At 39.1% G+C, this 23032-nt stretch overlaps 1 protein-coding gene across 1 annotated transcript in view; it reads right to left on the reverse strand.

The window, feature by feature from the left end:
* The window catches only part of zfand3 (zinc finger, AN1-type domain 3), a 294042-nt gene extending 279754 nt beyond the window's left edge, over nucleotides 1–14288 (reverse strand). Inside the window, exon 1 of the mRNA XM_028797375.2 lies at nucleotides 13953–14288. Within this exon, the coding sequence (XP_028653208.1) occupies nucleotides 13953–14023 (71 nt within the window). The 5' untranslated portion in view covers nucleotides 14024–14288. The remainder of the gene's footprint in view (nucleotides 1–13952) is intronic.
* Between the last annotated feature and the right edge of the window lie 8744 nt (nucleotides 14289–23032).

Below are 23032 nucleotides of genomic sequence, written 5' to 3' on the forward strand. Positions count from 1 at the left end.
AATTCACTGAAATTAACTGCATATTGTTTATTAGTGTAATGCATCTGATTGTAATTAACCTTAGCAATATAATGGTTGTGGGAAGATGAGAATCACTAACCCGTGATTATGGAAGAAGTCAGGGTCTCACACCAGAAGAGAATGTTCAAAAGCTTTCTTTCTAATATAGTGACTTATTGCATACCTAGACTGGAGTGTCAGTAGCATTGCAATGCCCCCCCCAGTAGATATTGCAGCTCTTATATATGAGCTGGTTTGCGTGCAAAGCTTCACACTTTTGCAGAAGTCCAAAGGATTGATGCGAGAGCCTAAAAGCTAAATTTATACGGCAGTTACAGGATACAGAGATAAACTTCTCATTCTACAGGAAGAACAAGTAAGAAAAAATACATATTCCTAGTAAAGTCAGATTCTTTTGAACTGCTCACACAAATAAACAATTGCTGTGCATGCTAAATGTCAAGTACACACTGTTAGATTTTTGCTGTGCTCTACTCAAAATGTCACGTACACACTTTTAGATTTTTGCTGTGCTCTACTCAAAATACAAAATGGAAGGTTGTCTTTATTCTTATTCAACATGGTGCAGAGAATAGCCATAGTATTCCAAATACCATAACTGCTTTAGCGTTGTAACTCTCACTGCATCTTCTTCTTCTTCTTTCAGCTGCTCCCATTAAGGGTTTTAACAGCAGATCATCTTTTTCCATATTACTCTCACTGCACCACTCGGAGTATTTATATCACTGTATCTGAGTGGGAAATCACAGCAGCAGCTGATCAGAAAGAGAATTATCGGTACACAGCATGAAGCAGACGCTGCCCTGAGCCCCAGCAAAACTCTTTAGAGAGACTTCCCTGTACGGACTTCGCGGTTAGAAACAGTTTCATCCCAAAAACTATAAATGCACTAAATCAGTCCATCAAGTGCTCCTTGTAGAACTGTTTGTACTTATAAGTACAATCACCTCACTGTAAACTTAGGATACAGTTATAAATATTGCACAACCTGCGCCACTTTATAAAGCGCGTATTTACATATGATGACGGTATTCATTTTTAAGATGAAATGCAGCAAAATATGTTGATTATATTATACAGATAAAACTTTAACTTCATTTAAATATCTGCATTGTTAATAATTAACATGTGAGGACACGGTTGCCGCAGCGCTAGCCTAGTTCAGGGATTGTTTCCTGCATTGTGTTGTATTCTTGCTGGTGCTGACGCGACACTGGAATGCTAGACGGATAGAATAATTAAATATGTACTACGAAGATATTTCAATGTTCCTTAAAAGTTTTGAAGAATCGGCGTTTTAAGCTTACAGATGGCTTCACATCTAATACATAGCGGATTGTATGGCGATTGGGTTTTTGGAGAAAGAAAAGTAAAGGACAGGAATTGGAGGTTAGTACGTTTGAAAGAGAGAGTACTGCTGTGATAAATTATTTCATTGAAGGTCGTGCATGGCGCAGCAAGCCTCTTGCGTGAGACATGAACAAGCACTGCGGCACCGTGTTCCCATGTTTAATAACATGCTTTCATTCCTATCATCATGAAAAGATATCACATATACATCTCAGTATTTTAATTATTCAGAGAGCTGTAATTTCACGAATGTAATGGATTATTTGTCCTGTCGGAGAAAGAGAAAGCCGTTAAAAAGCAGGTAGTGATTCACACACATAGAGCACATAGAAGATCAAATACAGAACAAAGCATTGAACATGCCACTTTAGTTACAATGGGATTTGAGAAACAAGTAAATTAAACGATTTTAAGATGAAGTTTATGATGTTCTACTATAATGGAAAAACTACATGATTAAGAGGAAATTTCGATATTAAAGTTGACATTTCGTGCTTTTTTCCCCACTGTGTGCCTTTTTTTTTTTTTTTTTGTCTGTACCCTAATAAGCTTTCATATGACACTCAGACGGTGAGCTACGACTCACCTTTTCACGGCGACTTTGATATGTGATTTCTTTTTTATTTTGGGCACTGTGCGACTTTGTGAACTTGGGCCTTCGAGTTTCTCCGACACTCTGTCACTCGATCAACTTCCTTTTGTTGATTATACCACTGTTTAAACCAACAAATAGTATGTTTTTCCTTTGCCTCCACTTGGTATTCACTGAAATTCTTATATTTTCTCCCGTGCTTTTCCCATTATCTTTTCACAGAAGGCTATTTATATCGATTTGCATATTCAAAGAGGCGTAATTCTGGGAGGAGTTGGGGCGGGACAGAAGGCGCGTGCACGTGCATTACTTTTCACGCTGATCGGGATTTATGTAGTGGAAGAACGTGAAAGTTTGCGTACATACAGATTCCTGCATCTGGATTTTTCTGTGCGTACGCACATTCCTGCTTGTGTGCTTACGCCATGTTATAGTGCGAGTTCTACGCACGCCATTATACATGAGGCCCCAGGTGACTGACTTGGCCATTCAAGAATTTTCCACTTCTTTGCTTTAATAAACTCCTGGGTTGCTTTGGCTGTACGTTTTGGGTCATTGTCCATCTGTATCATGAAACGCCGCCCAATCAACTTGACTGCATTTAGCTGGATTTGAACAGACAGTATGTCTCTGAACACCTCAGAATTCATTCGGCTGCTTCTGTCCTGTGTCACATCATCAATAAACACTAGTGTCCCAGTGCCACTGGCAGCCATGCACGCCCAAGCCATCACACTGATCCACCGTGTTTTACAGATGATGAGGTATGCTTTGGATAATGAGCTGTTCCACCTTCTCCATACTTTTTTCTTGCCATCATTCTGGTAGAGGTTGATCTTGGTTTCATCTGTCCAAAGAATGTTTTTCCAGAACTGTGCTGGCTTTTTTAGATGTTCTTTAGCAAAGTCCAACCTAGCCTTTCTATTCTTGAGGCTTATGAGTGGATTGCACCTTGCAGTGCCCCTCTGTATTTACTTTCATGCAGTCTTCTGGTGAGGCGGCGAGGCGGCCTTCTGCTGTTATGCACCTAAAATCTGGAATAGCCTGCCAGTAGGAATTCGCCAGGCTAATACAGTGGAGCACTTTAAAAAACTACTGAAAACACATTATTTTAACATGGCCTTCTCATAACTTCACTGTAATTTAATCCTGATACTCTGTATATCTAATTCATTATAATAACTATTCATTCAAAATCTGTACTAACCCCTACTCTCTCTTCTGTTTCCTTTTCCGGTGTCCTGTTGGTGGTGGCGTGCGCCACCACCATCTACCCAAAGCACCATGATGTTCCAACAATGATGGATGGATTAAAAGCCAGAAATCTGTATGACCATCAGCATCAAGTGACTCCGTGAAAAACCGAACTACAAAGAGGACTATTTCATTTATGTTAGGTAGAATGCCCAAAGGGGACTGGGCGGTCTCGTGGCCTGGAACCCCTACAGATTTTATTTTTTTCTCCAGCCTTCTGGAGTTTTTTTTTGTTTTTTTCTGTCCACCCTGGCCATCGGACCTTACTCCTTTCTATGTTAATTAATGTTGTCTTATTTTAATTTCTTATTTTGTCTTTTATTTTTCTTCTCTCCATTATGTAAAGCACTTTGAGCTACTTTTTGTATGAAAATGTGCTATATAAATAAATGTTGTTGTTGTTGTTGTTCTCTTTATGGTAGACTTGGATATTGATACGCCTACCCCCTAGAGAGTGTTGTTCACTTGGTTGGCTGTTGTGAAAGGGTTTCTCTTCACCATGGAAATGATTCAGCGATCATCCACCACTGTTGTCTTCCGTGGACGTCCAGGTCTTTTTGCGTTGCTGAGTTCACTAGTGCTTGCTTTCTTTCTCAGGATGTACCAAACTGTAGATTTTGCCACTCGTAATATTGTAGCAATTTCTCACATGGGTTTTTTCTGTTTTCGCAGCTTAAGGATGGCTTCTTTCACCGCATGGAGAGCTCCTTTGACCGCATGTTGTCTGTTCACAGCAAAATCTTCCACATGCAAGCACCACACCTCAAATCAACTCCAGGCCTTTTATCCACTTAATTGATAATGACATAACGACAGCCTTTGAGTCAATTGTCCAATTACTTTTGGGCCCCTGAAATGAAGGGATTGTGTTAAAAAAATGCTTTAGTTGCCTCACATTTTTATGCAATTGTTTTGTTCACCCCACTGAATTAAAGCTGAAAGTCTGCATTTCAACTGCATCTGAGTTGTTTCATTTAAAATTCATTGTGGTAATGTACAAAACCAAAATTAGAAAAAAGTTGTCTCTGTCCTAATATTTATGGACCTAACTGTAAGTAAATGTTATGTAGAGCAACATGTTAGCACAGTCGATAGCACACCTGCTTCACTGATTTAGCATCCTGGATTTGAATCTCATGTTTGGTTGTTTTCTCTGTGCACGTTCTACCCAAATTAGCATTAAGTTTCCTTCCACACCTCTAAAGACATGCAAGTTAAGTGAATTGGTGAGGGTGTGTATGAGAGAGAGAGAGAGAGAAAGTATAAAATGGCAGTTTGTCTAAATCTGGAGAACAATATTACAATTAGCACTCAAATTATATGCAACATAAGTATGGCAAGTGCAGCACCAAACAAGTTACAGGAAACTTGGGGTGAAAGCTTGCCATGGAGGGAGACAAACAATAAGGTGAAGATTTCAAAACTCCTTTTAAGATGGCAAAATCTCAGAAAAATATGTATTTCTTTTGAAAGTTACATGGATACACCAATTTACAATATTCTTCAATCTCAAGATAGGGATCAATACTTTAAAACATTCTTAGCTTAAAAATGGACATGTTCACAAAGATTTAAAGATTTTCTTTTCAGATTTATACCAATACCCCACAGATGCCATTTTAAATTCCAAAAACAGGCACAGTTTTTCTTTAAAAAAAAAAAAAAAAAAAAACTTTACAAAAATTCTTCGCTTAAGAACAATTTCCCCTGGTAAATTTGTGTACAGTAGACCCCCACGAAGTCGCGGTTCAGAGTTCGCGGCCTCAGTCATTCGCAGATTTTTCCTTAGAACCTATCTAATAATTGATAGCGGACCCGCAAATATCCTCCGCAGTTTTTATGGCTTTTATCGTGGCAATACTGCACTGTAGAGAGACCAAGAAGCAACTGTATTGGAAAAACGCGGCTTGGGATGGTGAAAGTAGCCAACAGAATTTGAAACTGCATCTCCCAGCAGTGGCTCTGATTGGTCTTCTGCTGAGGGTGCTGGGGCTGTTGGGGTCAAAAGATAGCGCAGCTTTTAAAAAGGGGGCCGGTGACCAAAAGCAAAAAAAAAAGTTTTTGTAATTTGTGTTACAAGTTCCTGTCTGCCTGCCTGCCTTCTGTTGGGTTACCTGTACTTATTTGTTTTGTCCTGGATCGTTTCGTGCGTCTGGATTGTCTACCGTCTGCCTGTGTACATGAGGACTGTAAGTGGCAAAGAAAGGAGCACTCCTGAGCCTGTCCACCTGTCTTTACCATTTCAGGAACTAGCGGTAGGGCTATCTTTACATTCCCATTCAACATGTGGATCTCTGGACTATCTATTTTCATCATTACATTTCATCCGTTGCCGTTTTTCATGATTTATTCTGTGTTTTGTTTGTGCTTTGTTGTATTTAATGTGTAATCGCCATAAGGGGAACAGGGGTGGTATCATCCTTTTCATTACATTCTTTATTTGCTGTTTGGTTACTGGTCTGCTTTGTTTTTGTCTCTGTTTGTGAGTGCATGCGGGTCCAGCCAAGGCTGGGTACGTCCCTGGAATCTCCACCATAAAAATAAATAAATTGCCGTCTTCTCAACGGTGTGAATCTTAGCGGCACTGGACTGCTACAGTGTTATTCATTTCCCCTTGCTGCTGATTGACTGTGATGCATCCCCAGCTGAGTGTTCTTCAAAAAAAAAAACCCTCTTAAAAAATGCTGATAGACTACTTTCACATTGCTCCCTTACTTGCTGGGCTTACTTGCAGCTGCTGTGTCGCGTGATATGCTTCTCGCGAGACGCTACGCATACTTAAAAGCATGAACAGCACGTGTCCTTTTTGGCTGATTGCTTTGTTTCTCTCTCCTCCCCCAGACATCCTCTGCTCCTGTTGTGGGTCCCGCTCCCTTTGTGCTCCCCTATGATGTTTGCCTATTCTTTTAATCAATAGCTAACTGCATACTGAGCTTGTTTTACTTCTGAAAGAGACATGTTTGTTTGAAGTGTTTGAATAAAGTTCCTGTCTCTACAATCTGCTGTGATTCTGTGAAATTCTGTGACCCAAGCGTGACACCCTGCAGCCTGACTGTCTCTGGGATTGAGCCGCTGCACTATAGCCTGCCAGCATCAGCGCTTACCTCTGTGTGCTTGCGTGCAGCCAGTTCAAGTGCAGTTGGCTCGGTGATTTCATCCATGGCATCAGTTACATCTTGTACATATTGTTCCAGTAGGTTTTTTAAATAGTTTTTAACAGTTCATTAGCAGTGTGTAAAATGATCAGTGTTGCAATAATTGTGATGCTCTTTGCATGAAAAAAGTGTTCCATTAAAATTTTACTTTTTTTCTTTGTGAATTGTGATGTTTACTTAAAGTGCAGCAAAAAAAGTATTTGGCGTCCAGGGATGCATTAACCCCCAACAATGTGGCAGTTTAAGAGTTAAAGCCCCAAGATTCCGCTGAAAGGCCCTGCACCTTCTAAGGCTTCTGGCAATGAAAATGCACTTGTATGAATTACAGTACATATAGTGGTAACATCGGTATTTTACATTCTAGCACTGCGGGAGACATAGCAGTAATGTACTGTGCAGTATACGGGTTTACCTGTATAGGTAATGTATTAAGCCGAGTTTGAAATTAAATGAAAGTGTTTTGGGGGCATATTTAGGGTTTAAACTATAAAAATAGGCTTTTTTTTTTTTAACCACATTCAAAATTCACGGTTTTTCACAATTCGCAGGTGCTCTAGGAACGCAACCCCCACGAATTTTGGGGGTGTACTGTATACCAAAACTGCAACAAATAACCATGAAAAACACCAGACTTTCCCTTTAGCTTCTATCAAGCAGCAGAAGTAGAGAGTTGGGGCCTCATGGATAAATGGTGCATACCCACAAAAATGTTATTCCAAATACCACAGCTGCTTTAGTGTTGTTACTCTCAGTGCAGCACTCAAGAGTTTTTTAACCCATTGTATCCGAGTGTGGAATCACAGCTGTAAAGCAGCGAACTGGAAAGTTATATGGTGGGTTGTGTCAAGAGCACACATGATTATGGGGATACAGTTTCCAGTTCTGGAGGACATTTATAGCACATGCTGCCTTAGCCACTTGCAGAGTCTAATTGAACTTCTCCCATCTGGCAAATGCTTCAGAGTCTTTCCTGCACAGACCACAAGGTTCAGTTTCATCCCAAGAGCTATAAAACGCACTCAATCAGTCCATCAAGTGGTCCCATCAGAACTGTTCGTACTTAGAATTACAATTATCTCACTGTAAACTTGCACTACAGCTGAAAAATTGCACAGCCTGAGCCACTTTATGAACCATTTGCACTAACTATATGTACATGTATATTACACTTATGCTTTCATGTTGTATGTTTCATTGTTTTTTTTATTGTATTATTATTATTATTATTATTTCATTTTATAAGAAAAATTAGTTCGTCGGATTTGCATACTGAATCTCATTGTACCATACAATAACAATAAAGGAATTCAATTCAATAGAATACACCACATATTTACAGATTATGATGATTGGCTTCTAAATCGATTTAGATTTCCACGAGCTATCCCCTTGGAACTCTATGCTGTTAGAATACTAGGACGTACAGTATAGTTGATATCATTTTTAAGGTGAAATGCATTCATGTTTGTATATTACAGATACATTTTTAACTTCATTTAAATAATGTATACTGTTAATAATTAAATACATGTGGACACAGTGGTGCACCGGTAGCGATGAGCTGGCCCTCAGTCCAGGGATTATTCCAGCCTCATGCTGTATGTTTGCTGGGACTGGTGCAACCTTGGATGGTTAGATGGATGGAATAATTAAACATGAATTACGAAGATTTTTCAATGTTCCTTAAAAGTTCTGAAAAATCAGCATTCTAAGCTTACAGCTGGTTTGACATTTATTTCAGAGGTTATTGTGTGGTAATTGATTACGTGGAGAAAGAAAAGGAAGGACAGGAATTGGAGGTTGGTACGTTTGAAAGAGACAGTACTGCTGCAATAAATTATTTCTTCAAGGGTCGTGCACGTCCCTGCAAGTACCTTGTGGGAGGCAGGAAGAATCCCTGAATGGGGGAGGCAAGAACAATCCCCAGACAGGGCACCTGCTCATCACTACCAATGTGCCACCGTGCCCCCATGTTTAATACATGCTTTAATGTATTTCATCATGAAAATGATATCAAGTATAAAACTTAATATTCAAATTGTTCAGAGAGCCGTATTATCATGAATGTAATGTATTCTGTGTGGAGATTAGTGACTGCGCACACCTGTCGGTGTAACAGAAAGCCCGTTCAAGAAGCATGTAGTGATTCACACACATAGAATACAAACCATTTAACGTGCTAATTTAGTTACGATTGGATCTGAGAAACTAGGAAATTAAACATCGATTTTAAAATGAAGTTTACAACATTCTACTTGAATGACAAAATAAATTGAGAGATTAATGTGAAAATTAAGATTTTTTCTTCACGGTGTCCCGATTTTTTTTTCTTTTCTCTGTATACTTAATACACTTCCGTATGACACTCAAGATGGTGGGCTACGACTTGTCTTTTCATGGCAACTTTGATATCTGACCACTGTGCGACTTTCTGAACTTCAACTTTCAAGTGTCTCCACCACTCTGTATCACTTGATCAATTTCCTTTTGTTGTTAATGTCACTGATTGTCACTGCTTAAGCCAACAAATAGTATGTTTTTCCTTGCCTGTACTTCACATTCACTGAAATTCTTTTATTCAGTATCTTTTGCCATTGTCTTTTAACCAAACCCTGAACGAAAGGTGATATTTATATTGGCTTTCAAATTAAAATACGCAAAATTCTGGGAGAAGTTGGGAGTGGGGCTGTAGACACGCGCATGTGTGTTTAATTTCACACTCACTGGTATTTGTAAAGGGGAAGAGCGTGGAACTTGGCGTTCACACAGATTTAGGCATCTGGATTTTTTTGTGCATTTGTACATTTCCACTATTGTCCGTATGCCATGTTTTACTGTGAATTCTACACGTGGCATTATATATGAGGGCCCTTGTGCGACAGAGGTTCTGTAAAGGTCCTACTGTGGTTTGTACAGCCAGCATCAAGCACCTGTCGCTGCTAATTGCCTGATTCAACTTTAACTTGGAACTTGTTTATCTTCTATTGGATGAGCAGATACTGGATGAATAAAAGAGGAAAACGTACAAAATATGCAAGTTGAAGTAACCAATCTCAAGGTAAATTTAAAACAGTAAAGGAATCAGTCACGGCAGTGGCACAGAATGTATTTATGTATTAAGACTGACAGCTTTGAAACTACCCCTAAATATTTTAAAATAAAGAAGGTAAAACCCTTTTATTCAAGTCAAAGTCAAGACCTATATTCTGTAATGAATTTATGGTAGAAATTTAAGATTCTGGGTGGCACAGTGGCAGTGCTGCTACCTCACAGTACGGAGACCGGGGTTTGCATCCTGGGTTCTACCTGCGTGGAGTCTATGTTTTCCCTGTGTCTGCAGGAGTTTCCTTCCACTATCCAAAGACTTGCAGGTTTGGTGAAACAGCGACACTAAATTGTTCCCAGTGTGTTTGGTATGTGTGCGTTCACCCTACAATGGACTAGTGCCTTGTCCAGGGTTTATTCCTGCTTTGTGCCCTATGCTGGCTGGCAGTGGCTCCAAAGCCACACCACCAATCTGGATTAAGCGGGTCAGAAAATGACATGACATTTAAGATTTCTCCTGCATAACATTGGTTCACAAGGAATCAGTAACAGTTTAAGAATTTTTTAAAAGATGTAGTGAAAAAATATTAAACCTGCGAACTGTCAAACATTAATTGAAATACACATATAACAAAAAGTCCTGATGCTGTAAGTGATGCAAGAGGGGTAACTATTAAACATTAGTTATATATAGGGAATAGAAGAGGGAGAATACTTTTTAAACCTGTACTTTTCTCTTTTGGATTTATGAACTTGTGTTTTTTTTTTTGTTTTTTTTTTTTATAATAAAAGTTTGGTATTTATAGACCATCAAAAGGTAAATTAAGTTTTATTAGCAAGGAAAAATACCAATTTAAATATTTTATAGCTTCCCGTTATAAAACTGCAAATTGTGGTAGCAGTATAGTGGTGGTGCTCACTACTTTCAACACTTACTGTGTGGATACATTTTCTCAAGGCTCAGTCAGACTGCTGGTTTTCATCCATTCTTAGAAAAAAAACATAGTATTAAGCTTTTTTTTGTTATGCATGATTTTTTTTAACTTTCTTACCAAATATTCAATAGCATTTTATGTACTTTTGTAGTATTGTTACATATACAGAGGACAGTGAATTATTAATAGCAAGTTCTATCAACATGCAGTTGAACTTAATAAAGTCTAACTGATAAATAGTTACAAGGAAACTTTCAGGGGTCATGACATACAGTATAGGAAATTCAGGTATTGATTAATGAAACATGTAAAAACTCATAGCACCCCAGATTACATTAAACAGTTCTAACATATGGTAACATCTTTAAAAGCATAGTTTGGAACAAACTAAAAAGGAGCAATCACAAGTAGATATGCCAGGATCTGTTGCTGTAAATACACCTTCAAACTCCATCCTACACAGCCACAGAGGGTCCAGCTCCGCCAGTTGAAACAAAGGCTACACAATCAGCAGATTGAAAAAGTAAAAGGGCTAGAATTTCTCAGTAGCCAAATGTTTCACTGACAATGCAGTCCACCCACCCCAAAACAAGAACAGAATGATCCTTAAAATGTGTGACTACAAGATGGAAATCTAAAAATTTCTACAATTAATAATGCCGTTTGATCACTTTATTGAATTTTAAATATGCAAAGTTTCCTTTTTAAACTCAAGAGGCAAGCACATTACACTTGTAATATTCATGCAGTTTCAAAATAGCTCTACAATTGCAAATGATTACAGTTTGTAGGCTCAGAAAACCTTGATGCTAACATAGCAAAATTTACAAGTACCGTACATTGCTAGAAACAAATGTGAAGACCAATTTCACTCTTCAAGCATTTATGGTGAGCTGAAATTCTCAACTTTAAAGCCTATATGGGCAAAAATTAGAAGAATTTTTGATTATGCTTTCATTATACTGGAAAACATATCATCAAGCTATTGTTTTTGCTTAGTAATAACTTTATACTGCATTTTCCTGATCAAAAAATAAATTACTATTTATATTTTCCACAGGGCTGCTTAAACAATGATGGAATACCTTGTATGCCTCGAAAGACCGTAAAGCTAGACATGTATACTGAAATTCAAAGACGTGAAATGGAAGGTTTATGCCCCTTTCACTATGTATTAATATTAGGTATTAATTTACTTTCAAATCTGCAGGATGAATACAATGATAATCTTTAAAGCAAATACACGAATGAATATTCAGAAAAAACTAAAAGCAAATGGTTATGGTACATGGACTGCAACACACTAGCTTACTGTGACGTCTCCCCTAGTGTTACACAGCACACCCACCCTGGCAGCCTTCTAAGAGATGCAGAAGTTAAAATGAACTTTCTCCTGTTCATTTTGCTGTTCGTTCGTGGATATCTGCCAAACCCACATGATAGGGTTTAAAAAAAAAACAAAAAAAAAACACACAAGCCAGATTTTAAATTTATTTTTGTGCATAACAGTTTGTTTGCAAGCCACAGCATGTTATGTTTACAGAAACATACATTTTTGAGTTTATACAAATGAAAACTCAAATTTCACAGTCACTACAGAAAAAAACTAAACAATTGACAGTGTCTTGTTTAGGTGTTTAGGCCACCACAAAAAAATGTTAAAATCTGTGGTTATTTTTAACACTACAGGATTTCTGCTGCGAATTCTGGAATTGTTTACTCATTCTACTCCTAGCCACAGAAAGTTGTATCATAAATAACAGGTTACATTTTTTTAATAATCAAATATTCGGCCTAGCACACCACAGATGTAGCATTTTTTCTCCGCTTAGAGAGACAAGAAAAATATGTCTACGTGGTTAGCTGTTTAAGAAGATAGAAACTTGACTTTGTTCACTAAAAATCGAATAAAATTTGGGTTTTATTAAAAACATCAGAATTCCAACAACAAATTCAAAAAAGCTACTACTTGCCAGCATCAAAAACTTGTTTGCAAGTTTACCAACAATATAAAACCAACAATATAAAACAAATAGGAAGCAAAACACCATAAGCAAGCAGTCATATCTTTCATTTGCTGTAATAAATTTCTTTCCCAGTTCATCGGATTCATCTTAAAGCTGTCGATCTTACTGACTACTGTTATGTGCTAAATAAGTAGACTTGCTATTGGCAGACTACACTATCCATCCATCCATTTTCCAACCCACTGAATCCGAACACAGGGTCACGGGGGTCTGCTGGAGCCAATCCCAGCCAACACAGGGCACAAGGCAGGAACCAATCCCGGACAGGGTGCCAACCCATCGCAGGACACACACAAACACACCAAGCACACACTAGGGCCAATTTAGAATCGCCAATCCACCTAACCTGCATGTCTTTGGACTGTGGGAGGAAACCGGAGTGCCCGGAGGAAACCCACGCAGACACGGGGAGAACATGCAAACTCCACGCAGGGAGGACCCGGGAAGCGAACCCGGGACTCCTAACTGCACCACCGTGCCGCCCAGACTACACTATAGTCCAGTAATTTACTTTTAATTTGAAATAGACAATACAATGTGGTTTACAAAACTGCCATGAAAATGGTGCCACACTTTAAATCAGTCATAAAGCATTGGTGGTTTCTGATTACACAAATTCCCCATTTTCACTGTGCAAAAATTAACAAGTTAAAAAACATGCATCGCTAAATATTACTAATAGAAACAGAAGCAAGTCCAGGCTTGCTGGAACAGACCTTTTGACAATACAGAAAAAGTTTACAGTATGTATTCTCACAAGGATGGGCAACATGATCAAGCACAAAAACCACATCACAAATACACATTTCCCTTCTGTCTTCTGGCAAGTGATGCAGGAATATGTGTGTGCTGCACCTCCAGAACTTTTTTTTACATTTTCATTAATTACACTGTTTGTTTTACTGATCTGCAGAAAGCCATAATCGTTATTACTATTTCCATTTCCATTATTACACTGTACATAACTTTGCATGTAACTAAATATTTAATATGACTGTACTAATGGGTAAATGACAATAAAACTAAACAAAACTAAGACAGCATTACTGTATATATTCAATGTTAAGAACTGTGACTGCTCCTTTGCCTGGCCAGGTAAACTAGATAACACATAGTTCCAACAAACTTTGACCAACCGCTGTACTGATCTGAGACTCTCTGAGGTCTGAGAGGTTAAGAAACCATGCTGAACTAGTGTTCACTGTCATTCATAACCTGCATGCAGAATGGACTCTTAACACCAGCATATGGGGGGTCACCGTGGGTATGTACGTATGTTACTGGCTTAGATCAGTATTTACAGTGTTCTGTTTATTTTAAGAGGTGGAGGTCAGAGGTGTACGCTGTCGGGCCCAGACTGGCAACTCCTGTCCTATATCGTTACTAACACTTGATGTTCTGTTAGTCTAATGAGTCGGATGAGTCTAACAAAAATAAACCATACAAAAAACAACTTGGTAGGTCCAAGTAATGGCTCCTTCTGATTCATAAAATGAAAGCCGCCCAGTCGGACACACCCAACAACATGAAGTCATTCGTTTCAGAAAACTACAGATTGTTAAGGCTTTCTTACCCCCAGAATCCGCAAGGGCACCGGGGCGGCAAACTAGGTGGTTTGCTGCGCTCGCTGCCCGTGTCTCCCATGGCTGTAGTCGGCGACGACGAATAAGCAAGTCCCAGGATTTCCACAAGGCCTAGAGACAGGCAGGGGGGGTTACAGAAGAACGTAGGAGAGATAAAAAGAAACAACCCAAAGACTACTTGTTTATCTGGAAAAACAAGGTTCAAAAATTATCCAAGTCATTCGAGTCATATATTTATAAACAATAAAATCATGCAAAAACGATAGTGAAGTGGCCGCAGAAAGTCCAAGGATCCTATACGGGATTCCAGGCCGATCAGCTGGATAGACGGTACTACCATTGACAAATGGGGGTGTCTATTCACTGTTGTATAACCAGATTCCCTACACATAACACAATGACTAAGAATAATTTTTAACCATATAATAGTAAATATTTAAATATATATAAATTATTGTTTATAAATACACTTTTCAACAGTTTATTTACATTTTAAAACAAAATATTGTACAACTCCCCTAAGATGAATGTGGTATGTGCCAGACGATTCTGCCTCTTTAGGGCCAGGCTGAAGATAATAATATGAAAGCCGTGAAACTACTCGACTTTAGTTGCCATTTTGGCTCTTACAGGTTCGTATTTTTGCATTAAGCATCGTAGGAAATTAGATCCAAAATGGTTCCGGTTTCTTAAAAGAGGTGTTGCGGCAATATATTGTTTGCGAAATCAGATGAGGTTGGAAGGTTCCACTATCAAATGCAGAGGGAGTCTGATTGTGTGGTCCCTCAGCCAGTAAGCATTTATATAAGTGTAAGTTTTTTTTCTAGTACAGCAAAAACATTGAACATGAAACGAGACACTGTTTTTATGCAATGAAAGATTGCATGTTGAAATATAGTTGTACCTAACTAATTCACAACTACAATGTTTGTCTTAAAAAATGTTGTTTATTAAAATTAACTGAAATTAAAATAAAAGATAAAAAATAATACATATATGTTAACTGAATTACATAAGATGAACAATTTAAAATTACCTTGTTTAACGTTAATTGAGGACTTGTCATTTGCATGATGTGACCAGACATGCCATCCAGGGTTCGGACCTGCTTTGTGGCAGAATGTGCAGAAATGGGTTCTGTCAGACATCCCAATCTTGAAAAACTGATTTTAGGGATGTCTTTTTTTTCTCTGTGGTGAGAACACATTATCAATACTTTAATGCAGCTTAGTTACAAAGATACTAAGAGCACAAGTATCACAAATGTCAGAGCTTTGTTATGTAGTTAAGTGAAATTTCATCTATCCATCTGTTTTTTTTATTAATTCAAGTCCAAATCAAGTTTATTGACCTGTGTACATAGTACAATGAAATTCTTAGACCTATCCACTAATTTTAAAAATGAATAATTTTTTATTAGTTTTAGTCTTCCACGCATACTGAAACAGCCTTTTAACCACTGAAAAATCAAAATGAAATCATTTTGAAAATGTCATCCAAGGGAGTAAATTTAAAAGCACTGTGTCTCATGTAGTAGTGTAGAAGGGTGAAATGGAGTTTTTCAAAAATGCTGAAGTTTGAATGCCATGTGATCAGGGCCGTCTAAATGCATGGGCATGCTGGGCAGTTGCCTTGAGGCCCACAAGCATAGGGAATGTTGTGACTTGAATGTTGTGACTTGCCGAGTGGTTGTGTAGGTAGGGGCCCCAGTGCACTGCTTTGCCCAGAGGCCTATAATGTTGTTAGGACAGCCCTGCATGTGATCAGGCACTGACTTCAGCTTTGTACCCTGTCATCTCATCTTTACTGTGAAGCTAGTCCTTTCCTAACTTCTCTGCATCAGCCGATTGCATGGGCCTTGAAACACACAACTATTTTGCTGTATTTATTTGGGCAGGACTCACAATCTGCAAAAAAGATTTATGTGTCTTTCACATTTCAGCGTGTAAACTTTTTAAAAATTATCTGAAATTGTTATTGTGGACAGAAAGGTTTAAAACAAAAATGGCATTTTCTGATTTATTATATCTTACATGTCAAAGTCTTACATGTTTCCACAAATCACTTGATAAGCTACAGTACCAAAAAATAAATGGTTATAATTAAATTAAAAAATAAAACCATACAGTATATCACATGCAGCAAAATATATAGATACAAGTATAAACAATATGTATTTGCAATGGCAGTGGCTGTGCTGCCCCCTTGAAACACAGAGACAAGGATTTATGTCCCAGATACTTGCTGTGTGGAGTATATGTACAGTATGTTTTCTCCATGTGTGCATGGGTTTGCTATGGTTTCTTCCCAAAGACATTCAGGTTAGGTGGATTAACATTGCTAAGCTAGCTAGCTAGTGTATATACTGTATGTGTATATATATATATATATATATATATATATATATATATATATATATATGTATATATAGGGTGGCACGGTGGCGCAGTGGGTAGCACTGTTGCCTCGCAGTTGGGAGACCTGGGGACCTGGGTTCGCTTCCCAGGTCCTCCCTGCGTGGAGTTTGCATGTTCTCCCCGTGTCTGCGTGGGTTTCCTCCGGGCGCTCCGGTTTCCTCCCACAGTCCAACGACATGCTGGTTAGGTGGATTGGCGATTCTAAATTGGCCCTAGTGTGTGCTTGGTGTGTGGGCATGTTTGTGTGTGTCCAGGGTTGGCACCCTGCCCTGGATTGTTTCCTGCCTTGTGCCCTGTGTTGGCTGGGATTGGCTCCAGCAGATCCCCATGACCCTGTGTTCGGATTCAGCGGGTTGGAAAATGGATGGATGGATGGATATATATATATATATATATATATATTCTGTGTATATATATATATATATATATATATATATATATATATATATATATATATATATATATATATATGTATATATACAGTGGAACCTCGGTTTGCGAGCATAATTCGTTCCGGAAACGTGCTCATAGTCCAAAGCACTCGTATATCAAAGTGAATTTCCCCATAAGAAATAATGGAAACTCAGATGATTTGTTCCACAACCCAAAACTGTTCATATAAAAATGATTAATACAAAATATAAAGTAAAAATACATAAAACAAATTAACTTGTACTTTACCTTTGAAAAGAATCATGGCTGGTGTGAGTGAGTTTCTAAACTCTTGTGGGATTGCACCCAACGGGACGACACGCGGAAGAGCGTCCCAAAGCAATCGCAGTCTCCCAGCGCTGTAGCAGTTCTTCGTAAAAGCGAATCCAAAAAGATCGCGGACATGCTATAAGCACCTGTCGTCAATGGGTGATACAAGGAACAAGGAACATTATAAATGTGCAGGGCCCTGCCTGACTGCTGTGTCTGTGTATAAATAACCGTGCTGATGCTATTTCAAGCTGAATAAAGCTTGTGTTGCTAAAGTACTGAGACTCAGCTTTGTGTTTTAGGGTGCAAGACGGGGACTCGCATGTCACAGCACACACGCACGCGCGAGCACACACACACACACACACACACACACACACACGAGCGCTCGCGAGCACATATACACACACACACGCGCGCACACAGTCACAATGCTAATGCTGTAGTAAACACTATACGCTCGTACGGATGTTGACTATATGAGTGAGGCACGCCGACTCAGATGGAGAATAGGAGACGATTGCCCACAATCCCGCAGTGAGAGAGAGAGAAGAACCATCAGCTCAGTTGTGATCACATGACGCTCAGCAGACAAACTACTCGTACTGCAAGACCTCGCTCGTTTATCAAGTGAAAATTTATTAAAAATTTTTGCTCGTCTTGCAAAACACTCATAAACCAAGTTACTCGCAAACTGAGGTTCCACTGTGTATATATATATATATATATATATATATATATATATATATATATATCTATAATAATAAAAGGCAAAGCCCTCACTGACTGACTGACTGACTCACTGACTCACTCATCACTAATTCTCCAACTTCCCGTGTAGGTGGAAGGCTGAAATTTGGCAGGCTCATTCCTTACAGCTTACTTACAAAAGTTAGGCAGGTTTCATTTCGAAATTCAAAGCGTAATGGTCATAACTGGAACATATTTTTTGTCCATACACTGTAATGGAGGAGGCGGAGTCACGTATCGCGTCATCACGCCTCCTACGTAATCACGTGAACTAAAAACAAGGAAGACATTTACAGCACGAGTCACACGCGGGAACGAAGGTAAATGACGTTAATTTTTGACTGTCTTTTAATACTGTGTAAGCATACATATTAACACATGTGCAATTAAACGTGTGCATTTACGGGGTGATTTCTCAGGCTTAGAAGCTCACCTTTTATCAAACGCGGGAAGAAAGGTAACTGACGTTGTTCACTGTCTTTTAATACTGTGTAACCATACATATTAACACATGTCCAATTAAACGTGTGCATTTACGGGGTGATTTCTCAGGCTTAAAAGCTCGCCTTTTACTAAAAAGGTAAATGCAAAACTATTTTCAATCAGTTTATTGAAACGCTCCCGTTAAGGATTGCAATAACATATTCGCGAGATAAAAGAACGAAGTAGGGGGAAATGGAGGAACAGCCGCAAACAGCGAAGAGCAAAAAATTAATTAAACAATTGAGAACAGAGCGAGTTAAGCATACAAGCATGTTCATAAGGAAACAAAGCACGGTGTAAAACGTAAGTTTCAATTAAGTTTATAGAAACGCTCCCGCTGCAGATTGCAATAACATATTCGCGAGATAAAAGTTTAACGAGAAGACACGAGGTATAAACGAACCACACGCCGTGGCGCAACGTTAGGGGCAACAGTTTCAACCATTCTATGATCTGCTTCTCGCAACTGAAAGACGGCACATGGCGGATGTTAGCCGACTTGCTGACCGCAACGTTAGGGGCTTCAACTATGGCGCTGACGCCACATCTCAGTGCCAACACTTTGCAGACTGTACTTAAAAGACACGCCCTCCTCACTGGACAGTTAAAAACACCAATCAAACTAACGATGACATCAAGTATTACCCAATCCAAAGTAGGAGAGGAGGCATCTTCATAAAATGCGTGTGGGATGATTTGCATGAGACGCTGCTTTAAAAAAAAAAATGATAAAAAAAATACGGGATAAATCCCGTCCAGTATTGATTCAAAACGGGACGCGCAATTTCATTCTCAAACGCGGCACGATTCCGTATTTTCAAGGACGGGTGGCAACCCTACAGTGCCAGGTAACCACCCATACAATCAGATTGTGATTCAGACTAGGAATGCAATGAATGTAATTACCCCGATCTACATACAAGGCGAAAGTCTTGCAACATTCAAAGATGATGGTTTGGGATAAGTACACCATACAACATAAAAGAGCTTATGAAGCCTTGAACCGAAAAAAGCAAGATCTCAGAGATCGTAAAAAAAAAAAATAGGAGGTAATGTCGTTTTACTCGCTGTAGATTTTAGTCAAACATTACCAGTTATTCCACGAGGGAGACCAGCAGATGAACTCAACGCGTGTTTAAAATCCATGCTTCTCCCACGCTCAGTTATATGTCGCGTGTTCTCGGGTAGGTGCACCAAAAAATGTATACATTTAAGCATGTAATGGGCAAACAAAAAATGAGGTATACCCGAAGGCACTGCAGTAGTACTTCATGTAACTTTACTTCTTAAATGTTAATGTTTTACTGTTTAATAATTTATACGCTTCTTATATGTTGTTCAAATTCTTTTATCAAAATACCACTGACAGCGCAATGCACGATAACATGGAGTGAATACACCATACGCATCCGCCCACGGCTGCCCTGCTGTGCGCAGATAGGAGTTGATTCTACAATAAAATAAAATAAAGATAAAAAGAGTAAAACAATCATCACCCATAAAGCGGATAGTAGACGTGACGTACTATATGTGTACCACATTTCAAATGTATAGGTGAAACAGTTTGCGAGCTACAGGTCATTTAAAATCCTGGACAGACACACAAATTGCCACGGTAGCAAATTACAGAAGAAGATTTTACTGTTTAATAATTTATATTTATATGAAATGTGCTTCTTATATATTACTTCATATTCTCATATGATAATGATGTTAATGTTTATATTGATTTCTGTGTTATTAAAACTGCATGTATGTGTGTATATGTATATATATATATATATATATATACTAGCAAAATACCCGCGCTTCGCAGCGGAGAAGTAGTGTGTTAAAGAGGTTATGAAAAAAAAAGGAAACATTTTAAAAATAACTTAACATGATTGTCAATGAAAGCCCGTTTCAGTCAGTAAGTCTTATGTGTGTGTTTATGTATGTGTGTATATATATGTAGATGTGTATATGTACATATGTATATATATGTATATGTATATAAATGTTTATGTGTGTGTGTATATTATATATATAATATATATATATATATATATATATATATATATATATATATATATATATATATATATATATAAAAGACAGCAACAGTTATAACAATGACAACACAATTACATTGACAATCATGTTACGTTATTTTTAAAATGTTTCCTTTTTTTTTCCATAACCTCTTTAACACACTACTTCTCCGCTGCGAAGCGCGGGTATTTTGCTATTCTACAATAAAAAAAATAAACATAAAAAGAGTAAAACAATCATCACCCATAAAGCATGTGTGTGTGTATATATGTTGATATGTGGATGTGTATATGTATATATATATATATATATATATATATATATATATATATATATATATATATATATATATATGTAGATATGTATATATATGTGTATATGTATATATATGTTTATATGTGTGTGTGTGTATTTTATATATATAAAACACAGCAACACTCATAACAATGACAACACAATTACATTCACAATCATGTTACGTTATTTTTAAAATGTTTCCTTTTTTTTTCATAACCTCTTTAACACACTACTTCTCCGCTGCGAAGCGCGGGTATTTTGCTAGTATATATATATATATATATATATATTATATAAAAAAATTTTGGGTCGAGACGTGATCATCTCGGGGAGACACTTTGAAGTCCCGCGAGACTACTTGCACGTCGCGCCCTACGTACAAACAATTTCTCGGAGACACTTTAACGTCCCGGGAGACAAGGAAGTGACAGAAAAGGACAGCTGCTGTACAGGCTTTTAAATGATGTTCGAGCAGCGCGACATACAGAACATGCAGCTTGGTAGCAGCAGCTGCTGTACAGGCTTTTAAATGATAGTCACACAGCGCGACATGCAGAACACACAGCTTGTTAGCAGCAGCTGCAAGCCAGCAGCTGATTCGTCCGCACTTCCTTAGTGTGCATTCAGCCCCGCCCCCACTTCACAATGCAAGTGGCAAAGACACAAAGTGGCAAGCTTGAAGCGCCCCCCTGAAGAGAGGGGTTGGGGGGTGGGCGAGCAAAGCGAGTATATATATATATATATATATGGTTGAAATAGTTTTACTGTCAAATAATGCAAAGAGGGGCGGCACGGTGGCGCAGTGGTAGCGCTGTTGCCTCGCAGTTAGGAGACCCGGGTTCGCTTCCCGGGTCCACCCTGCGTGGAGTTTGCATGTTCTCCCCGTGTCTGCGTGGGTTTCCTCCGGGCGCTCCGGTTTCCTCCCACAGTCCAAAGACATGCAGGTTAGGTGGATTGGTGATTCTAAATTGGCCCTAGTGTGTGCTTGGTGTGTGGGTGTGTTTGTGTGTGTCCTGCGGTGAGTTGGCACCCTGCCCGGGATTGGTTCCCTGCCTTGTGCCCTGTGTTGGCTGGGATTGGCTCCAGCAGACCCCCGTGACCCTGTGTTCGGATTCAGCGGGTTGGAAAATGGATGGTTGGATGGATAATGCAAAGAGTACGCGACACGTGTTTTGCCCTAATTCTGGGCTCATCACGCGTACACACTCACTGCATCCCCTCTCGGGAATCGAACCTCGAACGTCAGCGCCAGAGGCGAAGCCCCTAACGCTGCGCTACGGCGTGTGGTTCGTTCATTTGACAGCATGTAGATCGGGGTAATTACATTCATGGCATTTTTACTCTTTCCATTATTTGACAGTAAAACTATTTCAACCATTCTATGATCTGCTTCTCGCAACTGAAAGAGGGCACCGTGGCGGATGTTAGCCGACTTGCTGACCAACCACAAGCGTTACCTGGTAGGTAACCACCCATACAATCAGATTGTGATTCAGACTACGAATGCCATGATATATATATATATATATATATATATATATATATATATATATATATATATATATATATATATATATACTGTATATATATATTTTCTAGGGGGCTATGCCCCCTGCTCGGCCCACAGCCCGGGCTGTACTGCGTTCCAGCCACTTCACGTTTCTGCCTCTCGCGTTGTGAAGGGGGGTCTGAACACACGCTAAGAAGATGGGGTCAGATCGGCTGCTGTCTTGCTGCCGAACTGCATGTTCTGCTTGTCGCTCTGCGTGTCGACAATTTAAAAGCCTGTGCAGCAGCTGTCCTTTTGTCTCACTGCCTTATCTTGTGGGACGTTAAAGTGTCTCTGAGAAAATCATGCATCGTCTCCTTCCACTCCTTCCAAGGTTTATTTTTTATAATATATACTAGGGGGCTTGATGTGCAAGTAGTCTCGTGGTACTTCAAAGTGTCTCCCCGAGATGATCACGTATCGACCCAAAATTTATATATATATGTATATATATATAGTGCCACAGGTGGGGGGATTGCCCTGGTGGCTATGGGGACCACGGGTGCAGAGCTTTGAAGCCTGTAGGGGCCTGTGGTCACCACCAGTGGATATGGTGTAAGTGCTGAGGGGAAGAGGATCGGGGACACCCGGAGTGTTTCCGGGTGCGCAGCCGGCACTTCCGCCACACTGGGGAGTGCCGGCAGAAGATTGTCGGGAGGCACCTAGAACAGGCATGTCAAACATGCGGCCCGCAACAGAAATCTGTGCGGCCCGCATGACAGATCCTAGTTAGCACTGAACTTGTACAAAATGATTACTATCGTTTGTGATTGAATCATTCTGCATCTTCGGTGTTACTTATTGACTTTTCTTACTTCTGCCTTCTGACAAAAGTGCGTTT

The sequence above is a fragment of the Erpetoichthys calabaricus genome, chromosome 3 (genome assembly GCF_900747795.2).
Source record: "Erpetoichthys calabaricus chromosome 3, fErpCal1.3, whole genome shotgun sequence".
In the NCBI taxonomy this organism is placed as follows: domain Eukaryota; kingdom Metazoa; phylum Chordata; class Cladistia; order Polypteriformes; family Polypteridae; genus Erpetoichthys; species Erpetoichthys calabaricus.